The sequence below is a fragment of the Lolium perenne genome, chromosome 7 (assembly GCF_019359855.2).
Source record: "Lolium perenne isolate Kyuss_39 chromosome 7, Kyuss_2.0, whole genome shotgun sequence".
Taxonomy (NCBI): Eukaryota; Viridiplantae; Streptophyta; class Magnoliopsida; order Poales; family Poaceae; genus Lolium; species Lolium perenne.
The window spans coordinates 9,865,716-9,884,304 of NC_067250.2; the positions used below are offsets into that span (position 1 = coordinate 9,865,716).

The 18,589-nt window shown below is 43.9% G+C and overlaps 1 protein-coding gene across 1 annotated transcript; it reads right to left on the reverse strand.

Annotated features, from left to right (window-relative positions):
- Positions 1-13,519: 13,519 nt before the first annotated feature.
- On the reverse strand, positions 13,520-14,186 carry LOC127311471 (histone H3.3). The gene has a single exon (XM_051341898.2). The coding sequence runs from the start codon at positions 14,117-14,119 to the stop codon at positions 13,709-13,711; it is 411 nt and encodes a 136-aa protein (XP_051197858.1). The 5' UTR covers positions 14,120-14,186; the 3' UTR covers positions 13,520-13,708.
- Positions 14,187-18,589: the final 4,403 nt, after the last annotated feature.

The following is an 18,589-nucleotide window of genomic DNA, read 5'->3' on the forward strand; positions in this document are numbered from 1 at the left end:
TGGACGGCGGGGGTTCCTTGTGTCGGTGGTGCTTCGGCAGTGGTGGCTCCCAAATCGTGTCTCACAGGCTTTCTTTGGTGATGGCGGGACGCTCGTGGTTCCTTGGTGTTGCGGGAGTTGATTTCAGGTGAAAGCCCAGCCCTTTGGCGTCAATGGTAGCGACGCTTGCGGGTGTCGTGATCCTCTTGGGGACACCGGTATGGTCGATTCCCCATGCTAGAGCTCCGGGTGAAAACCTTTGACCATTCTCTGTCTCTACGGCGGTGGCGCCTAGCGTCGTCATCCTCTTGGGGGCATTGTCGTATAGTTTTGATACCTTTGGTCGACCCTGAAAGTTCAGAGATGGTAAACCTAGAGGGAGGTGAATAGGTTTCTACAAGTTTTAATTCTTTCGTTGCAATGTTAGGCTTTACGGAATATAAAGGTGAGCTTAATGCAAACTAGGTGAGACACCCTAGATGATGATACAAGTAACTCGAGCACGAAGGCTCTCACAGGAAGATATATCACAAGTAAAAAAGTTCGGTTAGAGATAACCGATAGCACGCGGAGACGAAGGTTTATTCCCGTGTTCCCTTCCTTTGCAAGAAGGTACGTCACGTTTGGAGAGGTGGGGGTCCCACGAAGGATTCTCCAACACCACGAAGGCTCACCTTCTTCCCTGAGCCTATCCCACGAAGGAATAGCTCTTTCACTTGTGGTAGACTTTGAGGTAGCCTCCAAACCCTCACAAACTTCTTCTTGAAGCAAATCCACAATCCGGATGCTTCCGAGTGACTCTAGCCACTTAGGGTTTCCCCAAAACCCAAGAGCACCCAGTTAGTACGATGAACTCAAGGGGGAATGAGATTTAGCTTGGTGCAATCGTAGATCAAGGCCTCCTCAAGCTTTTCCCCAAAGCGATTTGAGTTTGGTTGGAGGAGGAGTGAGATCTGAAGGTTTTGGAGCTCAATAATGGAGTATGAGAGAGAGAGAGAGAGAGAAATATCTTGAGCTTTTGCACTGGTCACCTTACCCCTTCAAGGAAGAAGAAGGGGCTTATATAGTCCTCCTGAGAAAAGAGTCGTTTGAGGAGTCAGAATCGGTGCACCCGGCAGAGGACCCGGCAGTACCGAAACTTTCGGTATATCACCCGGCAGGTCGGGCCACATACCGGGCTACCCGGCAGCAGCACCTGGTATGCCAGGTTGTGTTCCGAGTTGCCCGACAGCAGCACTCGGCATGCCGGGCTGTGTGCCGAGTTGCGTGGAGCTTCAGTTCTTCCTCCCTTCTCGGAACAATTATACCTCTCAGCATTTTTGGTGTGAAGATTATGTGGTAGGATGTGTATATGTGGCTTTGGCAACATCCCCTTTAAGCTCATCGAGACTGTCCCTCTTAGTAGAGCGGTGTGTAGGGATTCGTTGCATAGAAAACAAAAAATTTCCTACCGCGAACACGCAATCCAACCCAAGATGCAATCTAGAAGACGGTAGCAACGAGGGGATTATCGAGTCTCACCCTTGAAGAGATTCCAAAGCCTACAAGATGAGGCTCTTGTTGCTGCGGTAGACGTTCACTTGCCGCTTGCAAAAGCGCGTAGAAGATCTTGATCACGGCGCCACGAACGGGCAGCACCTCCGTACTCGGTCACACGTTCGGTTGTTGATGAAGACGACGTCCACCTCCCCGTTCCAGCGGGCAGCAGAAGTTGTAGCTCCTCTTGAATCCGATAGAACGACGGCGTGGTGTCGGTGGTGGTGGAGAATCCCGACGGAGCTTCGCTAAGCGTGCGGGGAAGAAGGAGTAGTGGGGTGGCTAGGGTTTGGGGAGAGGGGGGCGCCGACCATCTAGGTGGCGCGGCCACCTTGTGTTGTTGGGGTGGTCGGCCCCCTCCCCTTGACCCTCATTATATAGGTGGAACACCCAAGAGTTGGTCTACAAGTCTTCGAATAAGACCCCAAACCAAAACCTTCCATATCACATGAAACCTACCCAAGCTAGGACTCCCACTAGAGGTGGGATTCCCACCCTTCCTTGGGAGGGGGTGACCGGCCCCCTTAGGGGAGTCCACTTGGGACTCCTCCCCCCTTAGGGTTGGCCGGCCATGGTGGTGGAGTCCCCACCTTCCAAAGTGGTTTCTTCCGGACTTTTCTAGAACCTTCCATAGAACCTTCCGGATCATTTTAAATCTTATAAAATGACTTCCTATATATGAATCTTATTCTCCGGACCATTCCGGAACTCCTCGTGATGTCCGGGATCTTATCCGGGACTCCGAACAAATATTCGAACTCCATTCCATATTCAAGTTCTACCATTTCAACATCCAACCTTAAGTGTGTCACCCTACGGTTCGCGAACTATGCGGACATGGTTGAGTACTCACTCCGACCAATAACCAATAGCGGGATCTGGAGATCCATAATGGCTCCCACATATTCAACGATGACTTTAGTGATCGAATGAACCATTCACATACGATACCAATTCCCTTTGTCACGCGATATTTTACTTGTCCGAGGTTTGATCATCGGTATCACTCTATACCTTGTTTAACCTTGTCTCCTGACAAGTACTCTTTACTCGTACCGTGGTATGTGGTCTCTTATGAACTTATTCATATGCTTGCAAGACATTAGACGACATTCCACCGAGAGGGCCCAGAGTATATCTATCCGTCATTGGGATGGACAAATCCCACTGTTGATCCATATGCCTCAACTCATACTTTCCGGATACTTAATCCCACCTTTATAACCACCCATTTACGCAGTGGCGTTTGATGTAATCAAAGTACCTTTCCGGTATAAGTGATTTACATGATCTCATGGTCATAAGGACTAGGTAACTATGTATCGAAAACTTATAGCAAATAACTTAATGACGTGATCTTATGCTACGCTTAATTGGGTGTGTCCATTACATCATTCATACAATGATATAACCTTGTTATTAATAACATCCAATGTTCATGATTATGAAACTAATCATCCATTAATCAACAAGCTAGTTTAATTCTAGGGACTCTTTGTTGTTTACATATCACACATGTATCAATGTTTCGGTTAATACAATTATAGCATGGTATATAAACATTTATCATAAACATAAAGATATATAATAACCACTTTTATTATTGCCTCTTGGGCATATCTCCTTCAGTCTCCCACTTGCACTAGAGTCAATAATCTAGATTACATTGTAAGGTACCTAACAGCCATGGCATTCTGGTGTTGGTAATGCTTTGCCCTAGGGAGAGCTTTAGTCAAAGGATCTGCTACATTCAGATCAGTGTGTACTTTGCAAATCTTTGCTTCTCCATCTCCGATGTACTCGCGAATCGAGTGGTAACGCAGCTTGATATGCTTCAGCCTCTTGTGTGACCTTGGTTCTTGTGCATTGGCGATGGCACCCATGTTGTCACAGTATATGACTAGTGGGTCCAATGCACTAGGAACCACACCGAGCTCTACAATGAACCTCTTCATCCATACCGCTTCTGATGAAGCCTCTGAAGCCGCTATGTACTCTGACTCTGTTGAAGACTTCGCCACTGTGAACTGGTTCGAGCTTGCCCATCTTACTGCAGCACCATTCAATATAAAAACGTACCCAGATTGTGACTTAGAGTCATCAGGATCAGTGTTCCAACTTGCATCGGTGTAACCGCTTACAACGAGCTCTTGGTCACCTCCATAACGAAGAAACATATCCTTAGTTCTTTTCAAGTACTTCAGGATATTCTTGACCGCTGTCCAGTGTTCCGTTCCTGGATCACTTTGATATCTGCTAGTCAAACTAACAGCATGTGCTATATCCGGTCTAGTACATAGCATGGCATACATGATAGATCCTACTGCCGAGGCATAGGGGATATTACTCATCCTTTCTCTTTCTTCTGCCGTAGCCGGTCCTTGAGTCTTACTCAAGACCTTGCCTGGTAACATAGGTAAAAACCCTTTCTTACTTTCATCCATTCTAAACTTCTTTAGAATCTTGTCCAGGTATGTACTCTGTGATAGCCCTATTAGGCGTCTTGATCTATCTCTATAAATCTTGATGCCTAATATATACGATGCTTCACCAAGGTCTTTCATTGAAAAACTATTATTCAAATAACCTTTTACACTGCTTAATAGTTCTATATCATTCCCAATCAATAATATGTCATCTACATATAATATCAGGAATGCTACAGAGCTCCCACTCACTTTCTTGTAAATACAAGCCTCTCCATGACACTGTATAAACCCAAAGTCTTTGATCACCTTATCAAAGCGTCGGTTCCAACTTCTTGATGCTTGCTTCAGTCCATAGATTGAACGCTGAAGTTTGCATACTTTGTCAGCATTTTAGGATCGACAAAACCTTTGGGTTGTACCATATACAACTCTTCCTCAATGTCTCCATTAAGGAACGTCATTTTGACATCCATCTGCCAAATCTCATAATCGAAAAATGCAGCTATTGCTAACAAAATCCTCACAGATTTTAGCTTCGCTACAGGTGAGAAAGTCTCATCGTAGTCAACTCCTTGAATTTGTCGGAAACCCTTTGCGACAAGTCGAGCTTTATAGACAGTAATATTACCATCATCATTTGTTTTTCTCTTGAAGATCCATTTATTTTCGACAGCCTTGCGGCTATCAGGTAAGTCTACCAAAGTCCACACTCTGTTATCATACATGGATCCCATTTCGTATTTCATGGCTTCTTGCCATTTGTTGGAATCTGGGCTCATCATCGCTTCTTCATACGTCGCAGGGTCCTCATCATTGTTATCCACAATCATGACATTTACACAAGGATCATACCAATCAGGAGTGGCACGTTCCCTTGTCGATCTGCGAGGTTCAGTAGTTTCCTCGTTCGAAGTTTCATGATCATTATCATTAGCTTCCTCTGTTGCCGGTGTAGGCGGTACAGTACAACTTCCGATCACGCTACTACGATCAACGAGTATAGATTCATCAATCTCGTCGAGTTCTACTTTTCTTCCAGTCACTTCTTTAGTGAGAAATTCTTTCTCAAGAAAGGTTCCGTTCTTAGCAACAAAGATTTTTCCTTCGGATCTGTGATAGAAAGTGTACCCTATAGTTTCCTTAGGGTATCCTATGAAGACGCATTTCTCCGCTTTAGGTTCTAGCTTGTCCGGTTGTAACTTCTTTACATAGGCTTCGCAACCCCAAACTTTAAGGAACGACAGCTTAGGTTTCTTATTAAACCATAATTCATACGGTGTCGTTTCTACGGATTTTGATGGTGCTCTATTTAAAGTGAATGCGGCTGTCTCTAATGCATAACTCCAAAATGATAACGGCAAATCAGCAAGAGACATCATAGAACGAACCATATCTAAGAGAGTTCGATTACGACGTTCGGACACACCGTTTCGTTGTGGTGTTCCCGGCGGTGTCAATTGTGAAAGTATTCCGTATTTCTTTAAATGCATGCCAAACTCATAACTCAGATATTCACCTCCACGATCAGATCGTAGAAATTTAATCTTCTTGTTACGTTGATTTTCTACTTCACTTTGGAATTCCTTAAACTTCTCGAAAGTTTCGGATTTATGTTTCATGAAATAGATATACCCATATCTACTCAGATCATCTGTGAAGGTTAGAACATAACGATAACTACCGCGCGATGCTACGCTCATTGGTCCGCACACATCGGTATGTATGATTTCCAATAAGTCAGTAGCTCGCTCCATCATACCAGAAAATGGAGTCTTAGTCATTTTTCCCATTAGACATGCTTCGCATCTATCAAGTGACTCAAAGTCAAGTGATTCAAGTAATCCATCGGTATGGAGTTTCTTCATGCGTTTCACTCCAATATGACCAAGACGACAGTGCCACATATAAGTAGAATTATCATTCAATTTAATTCGCTTAGCATCAATGTTATGTATATGCGTATCACTACTATCGAGATCTAACGAGAAATAAGCCATTCTTTTCGTGTGCTCGACCATAAAAGATATTATTCATAAAAATAGAACAACCATTATTCTCAGACTTGAATGAATAACCGTCTTGCATTAAACAAGATCCAGATATAATGTTCATGCTCAACGCGGGTACAAAATAACAATTATTTAGGCTTAAAACTAATCCCGAAGGTAGATGTAGAGGAAGTGTGCCGACAGCGATCACATCGACTTTGGATCCGTTTCCAACGCGCATCGTCACTTCATCTTTCAGTAGTCTTCGTTTATTCTTTAGTTCATGTTTCGAGTTACAAATATGAGCAACCGAACCAGTATCAAATACCCAGGTACTAGAACGAGAACCAGTGAGATAAACATCTATAACATGTATATCAGATATACCTTCTTTCTTTTTCTTGACAAGGCCGCTCTAGAGATCAGCCAGATACTTGGAGCAATTACGCTTCCAGTGTCCCTTCTCCTTGCAGTAATAGCACTCAGCATCAGGCTTAGGGTTGTTCTTAGGTTTCACAGGAGGCGTGGCAGCTTTCTTGCCACCCTTCTTGAATTTTTCCTTAGACTTGCCCTGTTTCTTGAAACTGGTGGTCTTGTTGACCATCAACACTTGGTGCTCTTTCTTGATCTCAATCTCAGCAGCTTTTAGCATGCCAAAGAGTTCAGGTAACTCCTTGTTCATGTTCTGCATATTGTAGTTCATCACAAAATTCTTGTAACTTGGTGGCAGTGATTGAAGGACACGATTAATCCCCAGTCTATTAGGAATCACTATTCCCAAGTCACTGAGTTTCTTCGCATGCCTGGTCATACGAGCATGTGCTCACTAACGGAGCTGCCTTCTTCCATCATGCAGCTGAAGAAGTGTTTCGATGCTTCATAGCATTCCACGGCCGCATGAGTCTCAAATATAGCTTTCAGCTCATTGACCAACTCATGAGGATCGTGGTGCTCAAAACGTTTTTAAAGATCGGCTTCCAGACTGCACAGGAGGGCACACTGAACTTGAGAGTACCGAGTTTTCCGAGTTGCGTAAACATTCTTTACTTCCTCGGTTTCAGTTTCTGCAGGAGGGTCACCTAGCGGTGCATCAAGCACAAATTGCAGATTTCCGCCAGCGAGGAAGATCCTCACATGACGGAACCAGTCGGTGAAGTTGCTACCGTTGCTCTTAAGCTTTTCTTTCTCTAGGAACTGGTTAAAATTGATTGGGGACGCCATCTCTACAACATATATTTGCAAAAGTTTAGACTAAGTTTATGACAAATTAAGTTCAAATTTTAATTCAACATAATTAAAAAACTAGGTGAAATCCCACTCAAAACAATATCCCTCGCATTGTCTTAGTGATCACACGAACCAAATCCACCGCACCTAAGTCCGATCATCACGAGACAAGGTGTGATTTCAATGGCGAACACTCAAAGTGTTCATCATATCAACCATATGATTCATGCTCTACCTTTCGGTATCACGTGTTCTGAGACCATGTCTGTACATGCTAGGCTCGTCAAGGCCACCATAGTATCCGCATGTGCAAAACTGGCTTGCACCCGTTGTATGCACTTGTTGATTCTATCACACCCGATCATCACGAGATGCTTCAAAACGACAAGTCTTGGCAACGGTGCTACTAAGGATGAACATTTTATTATCTTGAGATTTTAGTGAGGGATCATCTTATAATGCTACCGTCGCGGTCTAAGCAAAATAAGATGCATAAAAGGATTAACATCACATGCAGTTCATATGTGATATGATATGGCCCTTTTGTCTTTGCGCCTTTGATCTTCATCTCCAAAGCACGGACATGATCTCCATCATCTTCGGGCATGATCTCCATCATCGTTGGCGTAGCGTCAAGGTCAATGGCGCCGTCTTCATGATTGTCCTCCATGTAGCAACTATTACAACTACTTTGAAATACTACTCAACATGAAATTTAAAGACAACCATAAGGCTCCTGCCGGTTGCCACAATACAATAATGATCATCTCATACATATTCATCATCACATTATGGCCATATCACATCACCAAACCCTGCAAAAACAAGTTAGACGTCTCTAATTTGGTTTGCATATTTTACGTGGTTTAGGGTTTTCGAGAGAGATCTAATCTACCTACGAACATGAACCACAACGTTGATACTAATGTTGTCAATAGAAGAGTAAATTGAATCTTCACTATAGTAGGAGAGACAGACACCCGCAAAGCCTCTTATGCAATACAAGTTGCATGTCGAACGAGGAACAAGTCTCATGAACGCGGTCATGTAAAGTTAGTCCGAGCCGCTTCATCCTACTATGCCACAAAGATGCAAAGTACTCAAACTAAAGACAACGAGAGCATCAACGCCCACAAAACCATTGTGTTCTACTCGTGCAACCATCTATGCATAGACACGGCTCTGATACCACTGTAGGGATTCGTTGCATAGAAAACAAAAAATTTCCTACCGCGAACACGCAATCCAAGCCAAGATGCAGTCTAGAAGACGGTAGCAACGAGGGGAGTATCGAGTCTCCCCCTTGAAGAGATTCCAAAGCCTACAAGATGAGGCTCTTGTTGCTGTGGTAGACGTTCACTTGCCGCTTGCAAAAGCGCGTAGAAGATCTTGATCACGGCGCCACGAACGGGCAGCACCTCCGTACTCGGTAACACGTTCGGTTGTTGATGAAGACGACGTCCACCTCCCCGTTCCAGCGGGCAGCGGAAGTAGTAGCTCCTCTTGAATCCGACAGCGCGACGGCGTGGTGTCGGTGGTGGTGCAGAATCCCGGCGAAGCTTCGCTAAGCGTGCGGGGAAGAAGGAGTAGTGGGGTGGCTAGGGTTTGGGGAGAGGGGGGCGCCGGCCATCTAGGTGGTGCGGCCACCTTGTGTTGTTGGGGTGGCCGGCCCCCTCCCCTTGGCCCTCATTATATAGGTGGAACACCCAAGAGTTGGTCTACAAGTCTTCGAATAAGACCCCAAACCAAAACCTTCCATATCACATGAGACCTACCCAAGCTAGGACTCCCACTAGAGGTGGGATTCCCACCCTTCCTTGGGAGGGGGTGGCCGGCCCCCTTAGGGGAGTCCACTTGGGACTCCTCCCCCCTTAGGGTTGGCCGGCCATGGTGGTGGAGTCCCTTTGGGACTCCACCTTCCAAAGTGGTTTCTTCCGGACTTTTCTAGAACCTTCTAGAACCTTCCATAGAACCTTCCGGATCATTTTAAATCTTATAAAATGACTTCCTATTTATGAATCTTATTCTCCGGACCATTCCGGAACTCCTCGTGATGTCCGGGATCTTATCCGGGACTCCGAACAAATATTCGAACTCCATTCCATATTCAAGTTCTACCATTTCAACATCCAACCTTAAGTGTGTCACCCTACGGTTCGCGAACTATGCGGACATGGTTGAGTACTCACTCCAACCAATAACCAATAGCGGGATCTGGAGATCCATAATGGCTCCCACATATTCAACGATGACTTTAGTGATCGAATGAACCATTCACATACGATACCAATTCCCTTTGTCACGCGATATTTTACTTGTCCGAGGTTTGATCATCGGTATAACTCTATACCTTGTTCAACCTCGTCTCCTGACAAGTACTCTTTACTCGTACCGTGGTATGTGGTCTCTTATGAACTTATTCATATGCTTGCAAGACATTAGACGACATTCCACCGAGAGGGCCCAGAGTATATCTATCCGTCATTGGGATGGACAAATCCCACTGTTGATCCATATGCCTCAACTCATACTTTCCGGATACTTAATCCCACCTTTATAACCACCCATTTACGCAGTGGCGTTTGATGTAATCAAAGTACCTTTCCGGTATAAGTGATTTACATGATCTCATGGTCATAAGGACTAGGTAACTATGTATCGAAAGCTTATAGCAAATAACTTAATGACGTGATCTTATGCTACGCTTAATTGGGTGTGTCCATTACATCATTCATACAATGATATAACCTTGTTATTAATAACATCCAATGTTCATGATTATGAAACTAATCATCCATTAATCAACAAGCTAGTTTAAGAGGCATACTAGGGACTCTTTGTTGTTTACATATCACACATGTATCAATGTTTCGGTTAATACAATTATAGCATGGTATATAAACATTTATCATAAACATAAAGATATATAATAACCACTTTTATTATTGCCTCTTGGGCATATCTCCTTCACGGTGATTCCTATAGACTCCAATATATCCAATAGAGAAAAGAGCCAAAACACCGTCACTTCTTGAGAACATCAATTGGGGGGTCTCTCACCACCTTGCATCCTCGTATGCGGACTAAAAACCTTTCTCACCACCTTGCAACCTCATATGCACACTAAAACCTGTGTATACACTTATAGAAACCATTAGTCCATACAATAGCTCTGGTGTCATTGTTAACCAAAATAATGGTTAAGGGTAAAATACCCTTACAGACCCTCTTCATCGTCGATGGGCATGCTCATATCCTCTCTTGATGCTTTTCGATACCAGCGTAGGAGGGACTCGGTGGCCTCTTATCTTTTATATGTGACATTGTTGTCTTCGTTCGTGGTACATGTTGTCTGCTGGCAAGATCGGAGCTCCACGACCCGGAGTAGGGGGCAGGTGGCCCTTCTCGGGAACAACTTGGTGGGTACGGGACGAAGATGTTGAGTGGCTTCACAAGGAGGCGGGGTCTCAATTTTAGTCGGTAAAAACTAAAGTGCGGCAGGGGGACAACCCATTTCCTTCTCTCTCCCCTACTGTTCCTGAGAGCGTCTCGGTCGTCCCTGGCTCCTCTCCCCCACCTCTCCGGCGGCCTTGCCGGCCGGAGGCGTCGAGGGAGAGGAGGCTGGCCTCCTCTGTACATCAGTAGTTGTAGGGCTAGGTGTCTAGGGTGTGGTTTGTCCCGTCTGGCGAATGGCGTCATGCCGATGGGTTTTTCTGGCCGGAGTTTGCAGGCAGCTTTCGGCGGCTGGTGGAGGTGATGCAATGGTTCGTGGTGTTCCAGAGGTTGCAGCCGTGTACGAGCTGTGGTGTCCCTCTTCCTCCCCTTCAAATAAAGCCTGATGCTAGTGGCTCTGTTGTGGTGATGTGGATTTCTGCTCTTGTCTTTCTCGTTGGCCTCAGAGGGTGTGGACAACGAGGATGGTGGGGAAGGATTTTGCTTCGCTCTACAGGGCGGGGATCTGATGATGTTGTCTTCTTCGAGAGATCCTCAACAGTGGACTTGCGACGGCGCGTTGCGCCTTGCCGCTGCTTCTTCTGGTCAAAGGGTGACCCTCTCACGGATCTTGCTGGGAGTGTATTCTCGCCGGCCTCTCGCCGGCCATGGGCTAGCCTGCCGACGACTTCGATGGCCGAAGGGCGGCTGCTCCCTTCCTCCAAGCTGGCGACAACACGTTGGTGCAAGGTCTTCTTCAACCTCCAGGTTATGTCGTGGAGGCCCTTCAGCTCTAGTGCGATTGGCTCCCGCCGCTGCGACCCAAGTGGCCATGTCCCCGGTGTCGTTGTGGTTGATCGTGGCTGGAAGCTCGGTGAGCTTGGTGGAGATGGAGCTGGGCCTGATTGCTTTTTCAGTTTTAGATCTAGGGTCCTATGTGTCAATCTGCAGGACTGGGTTGTAATTTTCCTTTCTTCTTGGGTCCTCTATGTTTTTTGTAACTCCACCGCTCAATTTTAGCAACATCTCGGTCCTTCCGGACCGATTCCCGTTCAAAAAAAAAATATAGTCGGTACTTTCGATTGTTTGTTGTAGGGTGTGGTGTATCCTATCCTTTCTCTTTTATATTTCATCTGCTTTTTAAGAGGGTTCCCTTGTTATTTGTATCGGTTTGGTCGTGCGTGGTTTTATTTATAAAACTGAACGAAAGCCTATTTCATGAGGGTTACATCTTTTAACATCAAGATTTGTTTTCATAATTATTCGTGGACATGGCATTTCTGAACCCAGGTGTAGATGCTCTTAGTTTAATAATAAAAATCGAAAAAATAGCAAAACAATTCAAAAAAAACTGAAATTTTGGATAATGAACATGAACAAGTGTTCTATCGGCACACCAAAAATCTCCGGAAAAAGACATATGTAATGGTCTGTGCAAAAAACACAATTCGAAATGATGTAACAAACAAATCTAGATGTTCCAAGCAACATCATATTTTGTCTTTTTTGCACAGAGCAATACATATGTCTTTTCTCGGAGATTTTTGGTGTGCTGTTAGGACACTAGTTTATGTTCATTGTCCAAAAATTTCAGATTTTTTTGAATTTGTTTACCATTTTTTTATAATCAGGAGCATCTACACACAAGTTGAGAACTAGTTTTTTGATTATTCGTAACTTGTAAATACTACCTCCATCCTTATTGTAAAATTTTGGATATATCTAAATCCTAAGTCGGTTTAGGGGAGTGGTGTTTTGGTTCATGGGAGCATATGATCCTTCATTTTGAAATACACCCTAAACATATTTTGAGATGTTAAAAAAATTGAATCTAGAAATTTGCACATATATCTTCACGTACTACGTAACAACAAAATTATTTCATCAAAAATCAACTTATCATGTGACATCATGTGACGTGTGTAAAAAATATACGATACTAAAAGTATGCTTTTTGATCAAGACAAATTTTCTCTTTTTTTACATAAATCATAAAATATATCGGGTTTTCACGAAACTTGATAAACACATATATATTATGAAATGTACATGTGAAATTTTTTTCCAAAATATTTTCGAAGCTTCGCATATGCACCCGAGAGCCAAATTAAACTTCCAGTCGGTTTAGATACTTTTAAATTCACATAAAAGTTGACATATGGATCACTGCAACTCGAGCCAAACACTTTTCGGCTTAAGAGATGCAAAGATACTTACTACTAGTAAAATTATGATACGGGGTACTATTACTATGATCATTGGACATGTGTTCTTCTGTTGGAGGATTCTCAGTTTCCCTTTTCACTCTTGCTAGAAGAGTTCCCAGAATCGAAACAACATGAGGTTCGCCAAATTAGCCGACAGCAGACAGAAATCGCTCAGGCTCCACCTTGGGACGATCACCATCCACGAGACCATGACGAGCGTGTTCCACGCCCGCCCCCAAATTACCCGTCGACCACCCGACGGCCACAGGGCGCAACAGCGAAACGGTGACCATCACAGATTACATGATAGAACAGCAACAGTGAAGAGATCAAGAACAGTATGCGCAGGAAAACCCACAGTTACTCCTTAGCCATGTCGATAATGATCTGCCGTATTTGTTCAAATCTTGCAACATTGGTAACAAACCAGATCTTTACAGACACTGAACTTCCCTATCACGATCTAAATCAAGAAGGGAATAACCTAGTAGTCCACTGCAAAAATTTCAGAAGCAATCCCAATAAATTGTGTCAAAGCAATCACAGACAGCAATAAGCTCGACCGAAGTTGCCCACCGGCAGCGACAATCCGTGCACATAGACGCCACAGCGGCAGCAGGCACAACCGGGATCAGTTCAAATTACACAGCAATGCAACACCATTAAACAGAGTTACAGGGATGAAGAACAGGAGGCTACACACAATTGCTAACTGTCGCAATATCGATAACTGTAAATAGCATTCATATGAATTCAGCGGAAACAGAGAAGCGGTTTCTTGTAACTACGGTAAAACATCCAGATCTTTACAACGAAATAAAACCTTCCTAACACGACCTAACAAGATCTAAATCCAGAAGGGAACCAACTACGGAATCGCTTGCGTCGACCGCGACCGGGCATCACCGGCCTAGGCGCGCTCACCGCGGATGCGGCGGGCGAGCTGAATGTCCTTGGGCATGATGGTGACGCGCTTGGCGTGGATGGCGCAGAGGTTGGTGTCCTCGAAGAGGCCGACGAGGTAGGCCTCGGCGGCCTCCTGGAGCGCCAGCACGGCGTGGCTCTGGAAGCGGAGGTCCGTCTTGAAGTCCTGCGCGATCTCGCGGACGAGGCGCTGGAAGGGGAGCTTGCGGATGAGCAGCTCCGTGCTCTTCTGGTACTTGCGGATCTCGCGCAGCGCCACCGTGCCGGGCCTGTAGCGGTGCGGCTTCTTCACGCCGCCGGTGGTCGGGGCCGACTTCCGGGCCGCCTTGGTGGCGAGCTGCTTGCGCGGGGCCTTGCCGCCGGTGGACTTGCGGGCGGTCTGCTTCGTGCGGGCCATGGCGGCTTCGAACTGCTGCGGGTTTGGTGGCTGGAAATCGAATTGGGAAGTGATGAGAGGAGAGGGGGAGGTGGGTCGGGAATATATAGGTGGTGGGTGGGACCAGGGGTCACAGGAGAGACGTGGCCGAGGCGGTTTGTTGGTCTCGTTTTGGGAAGGTTTCGGAGTGCGTTTGGATCTGACGGCTGGGGCTTGCGCGGAGAAAGCACACGATCCGTGTGCTCAGATTTGGTTGGTTCAGGGGCGAGGAGGTGCGGATCGGTGACGTGGCGCTGGCAGATTCGCCTTTTGTCCCGTGTCCTATGTTTGACCATCCTTTGGGCCGACGGGTGTTTCAAAGTCGGCAAGTCGGTCACGCTTGAGTTTAAGTCAACGTGTCGCTCAACTTGTAGCCGCGACTGATTAGAATTGCTATTTGATTGGAATTTTACCACTCTCTTCACCCACAAACAGATATATGAGATTTCGTCTACATCTAAATATATCTGAACACTAAATAGCGTCTAGAACGAAGACCATCCATGTTGCTAGAACTCTCGACATAGTAGCCCATAATTGTGCACAACAATGATTGATAGGAGAACATTGCCATCTATTTTTGCAAGAAAACAACTCATAGCAACTTAGCTTGTCATGTAGGAGTAGAGCGCTTGCAACTACCAGGAACTGTATTTCTACATGTCAATTGAATGCAATTTAGGGTGCTGTTAAAAATAGGTTCTAGATACATCTAGAATCAGACGTCTATTTATAGATAGAGGTACTTTTAATACTCCCTCGATTCAAAAAAAAAAATGTACATTAGTAGATTTTTAAATGTGGATTACTTCAGATACATCTAAATTTAGACAATTTATCAAAGCTTTTCCGAAACGCAGGATTCGAGACGGGGGGGGGGAGTAATATATAGGTTTGATTTCTATGAACAGATTGTTTGATTTGTATCATCAAATGCTGCTCCTCAAACTATAATCTTAGTTCCGAGCACTACAAAAATTCATAACAAATAGGTTACAGCGAGAAAAATCATAGTGGAAATATTCAAGACTCTCATGTTTTTTCATGAGTGGCCAGAGAAGTCTTTGGTGATTTTGTCAATTTAAAGACCTAATATGTCGGCTCAATTTTTCGGATGACCACGTAGGGTAGCGTGTGCGCGTGGGCGTGGCTAGTTATAGGGGTGAGTATTTGGACGGGTATGAGAGTGTGTGTGTGTGTGTTTGTTGTATTTCTCACCCAAAAGAATCAGGACTTTAGTTTGTGCATGCTTACTTCTTGGAACATGAGATACCACTTATATGATAACAAAATTTTGAAGATGATTCTAGATTAAGCAAGTAGATGATTTTCCGCATCCTGCTACACGATTTAGTAAAAAATCATATTATACTAATAAAGTTTGAACGATAATATATCCATAGCATAAATTGGGATAAGCAATCGCATAAGGCTTCCCCTAATGTCGTTGCTTATTCAACGAGTCTCCGGTTAGGAGAGCCTCACGGAGGGGAGAGCGGGGGGGGGGGGGGGGGGGGGTCATAGGGCGAGGGGTCACCGGGATGGGGTCGGACGAGTTACCCATCTTCATACCTCGTAACGGCAACGAGATCCTATGTGCTGCTATAATTCACTATAAGGAAACAGGTGTGCAATTAAACTGACTTGTGTCTTGCCCAAAGAGCTCGCAGGATCTGTCTTAGAAAGACTCCGAATCTCGGGTTACAGGGTAGAGATCTTACCGGATACGACTAAGTCTAGACTATATAAAGGATTCTTTGTCTTGCGCGTAACGGATCCAACTGACCTTAATCATGGGCTAGATCCAACAGCGTCGTCTCCACGTCGTCTCCAGGCTGGATACTACCTTCATAATCTCCAGCAACTGGGCTGCCCGCTGGGTTGTATGCCTCACCGCAAACTTTGGGTCACCTAGGCTTGCCGGAATCAGGACCCCGTCGTGGTATACCTAGTTGGCATATCCCAAAAATAGGCCCCAAAATTCTTCAAGATTCAACAATCCTCTATCCAGCTCTAGCTTCATCTTGATCTAGAAAGAATCTTGAAGGACTTCCAAAAAATCTCATTTCCGACCTCGAGGTGATCAGAAACTTCATCACTTTTGACCTTAGCGGTCATATTGCATGCCAACGGTAACTTCGCGAAATTTATGCTTCTGCCTTGGTACGATACAGACCAAGATTCTCCCTAGATTTACGGGCGGAATTTCCATCAAGCCGTTGTTTCCAGGATCTTTGCATCTTCCATTAAAAATACATTCTCGGCAAACTCACCGCTTTTGACCGAGAACACGTGATGAGTATCTGACGGTGCGACCGTTGAGTTCTCACCGCAAGATCCGATGCACGCATCTCAACACCACGGTTATAAATATCGGAGGCGCGGTAAGTTTTATCATTTCTCATCATAAACACATCATCGTACATAATTTGGGAAAAAACTATTATCTAAAAAAGGGTTGTGTAATCTAACATATGCACACTCCTTTTTTAACTTTAGGGTGGCTTCTCCACGACAATACTCCTAACTAAATTCTTCTGAACTCCAAACTAGTATTAGAAGACTAATCTAGAGGCCAAAAATATTATGGAAGACTTCTCGAAAAGCTAGTGAAGCTTCCTCAACAACCCTTCTGGGAACAAAATTAAAACAAGGGGCCATAGATTGGACAAGACGTTTTGGCTTTGAGGAGCATATGCTTCCAGTTTTTCAAATGTTTTTAAGCGCAGTAAAAAAATGTTTAAAAATTATGAATAAAAAATTGACTAATAGATCTCAACATTATATGTGCTTAGAAAGTCGTTTCGTGGAAAATCAACATTTTACGTGTCATGTGCGAAAGACAAAATTTGATGCTTAAAAAACGGTTGTCATGATTCATTTCTTTGTCTTTTTTACACAGGACACACAAAAAAAGCTAGTATTTCGTGAAACTGAGCACGCACACGTATAATTTTGACATATACACACCAAATTTTTGTTTCTTTTTCTTAACATTTTAAAAAGTTCTACGGGAGCATATGCTCCTCCCACATTCAAATGGGGATTTCCGCCATAAAAACTTAGCTTTAATTAGTTTTTCTTTGGGTCTAATTAAATAGCTCAAAACAACTTGAGGATAGGTAGCAATTATAATTCTATTTAAAGCGAACTATGGCCAAAAGATTTTTGCAACAATATCGTGTCTATTAATATACATTGTTATTGCTAGATTCATATAGGAACACTTACGACACCAATTTTATATTAAATAATGGTGATATATATAAATGAATTATATACTTTTTACACACGACTCTTGAAAAGTGTACATTCCCTAATATAATGGTATGGGGGGCTAATTGTCAGGTTTCCTTTTTTTTATCTTGAGTGGTACTCTCTCCGTTCTAATTAATGAGGTTTATATTAGAAAAACTCAAGCTAAATAAAATTTGATTAAACATTTAGAAAATCTATCAGCAGCTATAAAATTACGTCGATATCATATGAAAACATATTTTATGGTATATATAATTGTATTAATTTTTATTATACATGTTAATGATTTTCTAAAAAAAGAGTTCAAATTTTAGTCATAATTTTCGTTTAAAATTGGCTTAACATATTGAGAAACTCTGTTAAAAAAACAGTTTGCGAAAAGAAAACGCACGAGTACATACAAATAAATACATAGTTTTCTTTGATGGAGACTAAGATTCAAATAAATTAAACGAAGACTAAAATTCAATTAAATTTCGCACAAGAACTTGAGCGTGCTTTACTCCTGCGGTAGATGGATCTTTAAACGGACCTCTGTGCCAACGATAAATCCTGCCGATGCGTATCCAATACCAATTTAATGGTCTGCTTCGCTAACGTGACACATATGGTCAGATGGTGGCGAATGGTAGCAAATGAAGCTTGGAACGAAGTAATCCGATCCGTGCGGAGGTCGGAGGGAAAAACTGTGTCACTATTCCAGGAATTCGAGTTTCTTTTTACTTAACTGGAAAGCTAATCAGGCAGCAACATTTGTATTATCTAATTTCTGACTATCTGCTTGTTAACCAGCCCTGATATGAAAAATTGGATTACTTGTATACATAAACTGAAGATGCTGACAGGCGGAAGCATGAACAAGCAAGAATCAAAGAACAATAAAACGGTTGCAGACATTTCAAACGTAGCAATCAACGTTCCGAGTAGAGGAAGATGTTTCCGTGGTCGAGAGGAAATTCAACTTGATTTTCAGATAGGGACATTAACACGCTGCCGTCCGTCACAGGGTAACACTAAAATAAAAACGTCAGTCGTCAGAGGCCTAACACGTGTGGGCGAAGATGTCAACAACTGTGAGAAACGCCAGAAGACAATGCCCACAAGGCACGATGACAGCGACCAAACAACAAGCGAGCCGCACCAACCAACTCAAGATAATGAGTCACCATATCACAGAATTTCAGCACAACAGGA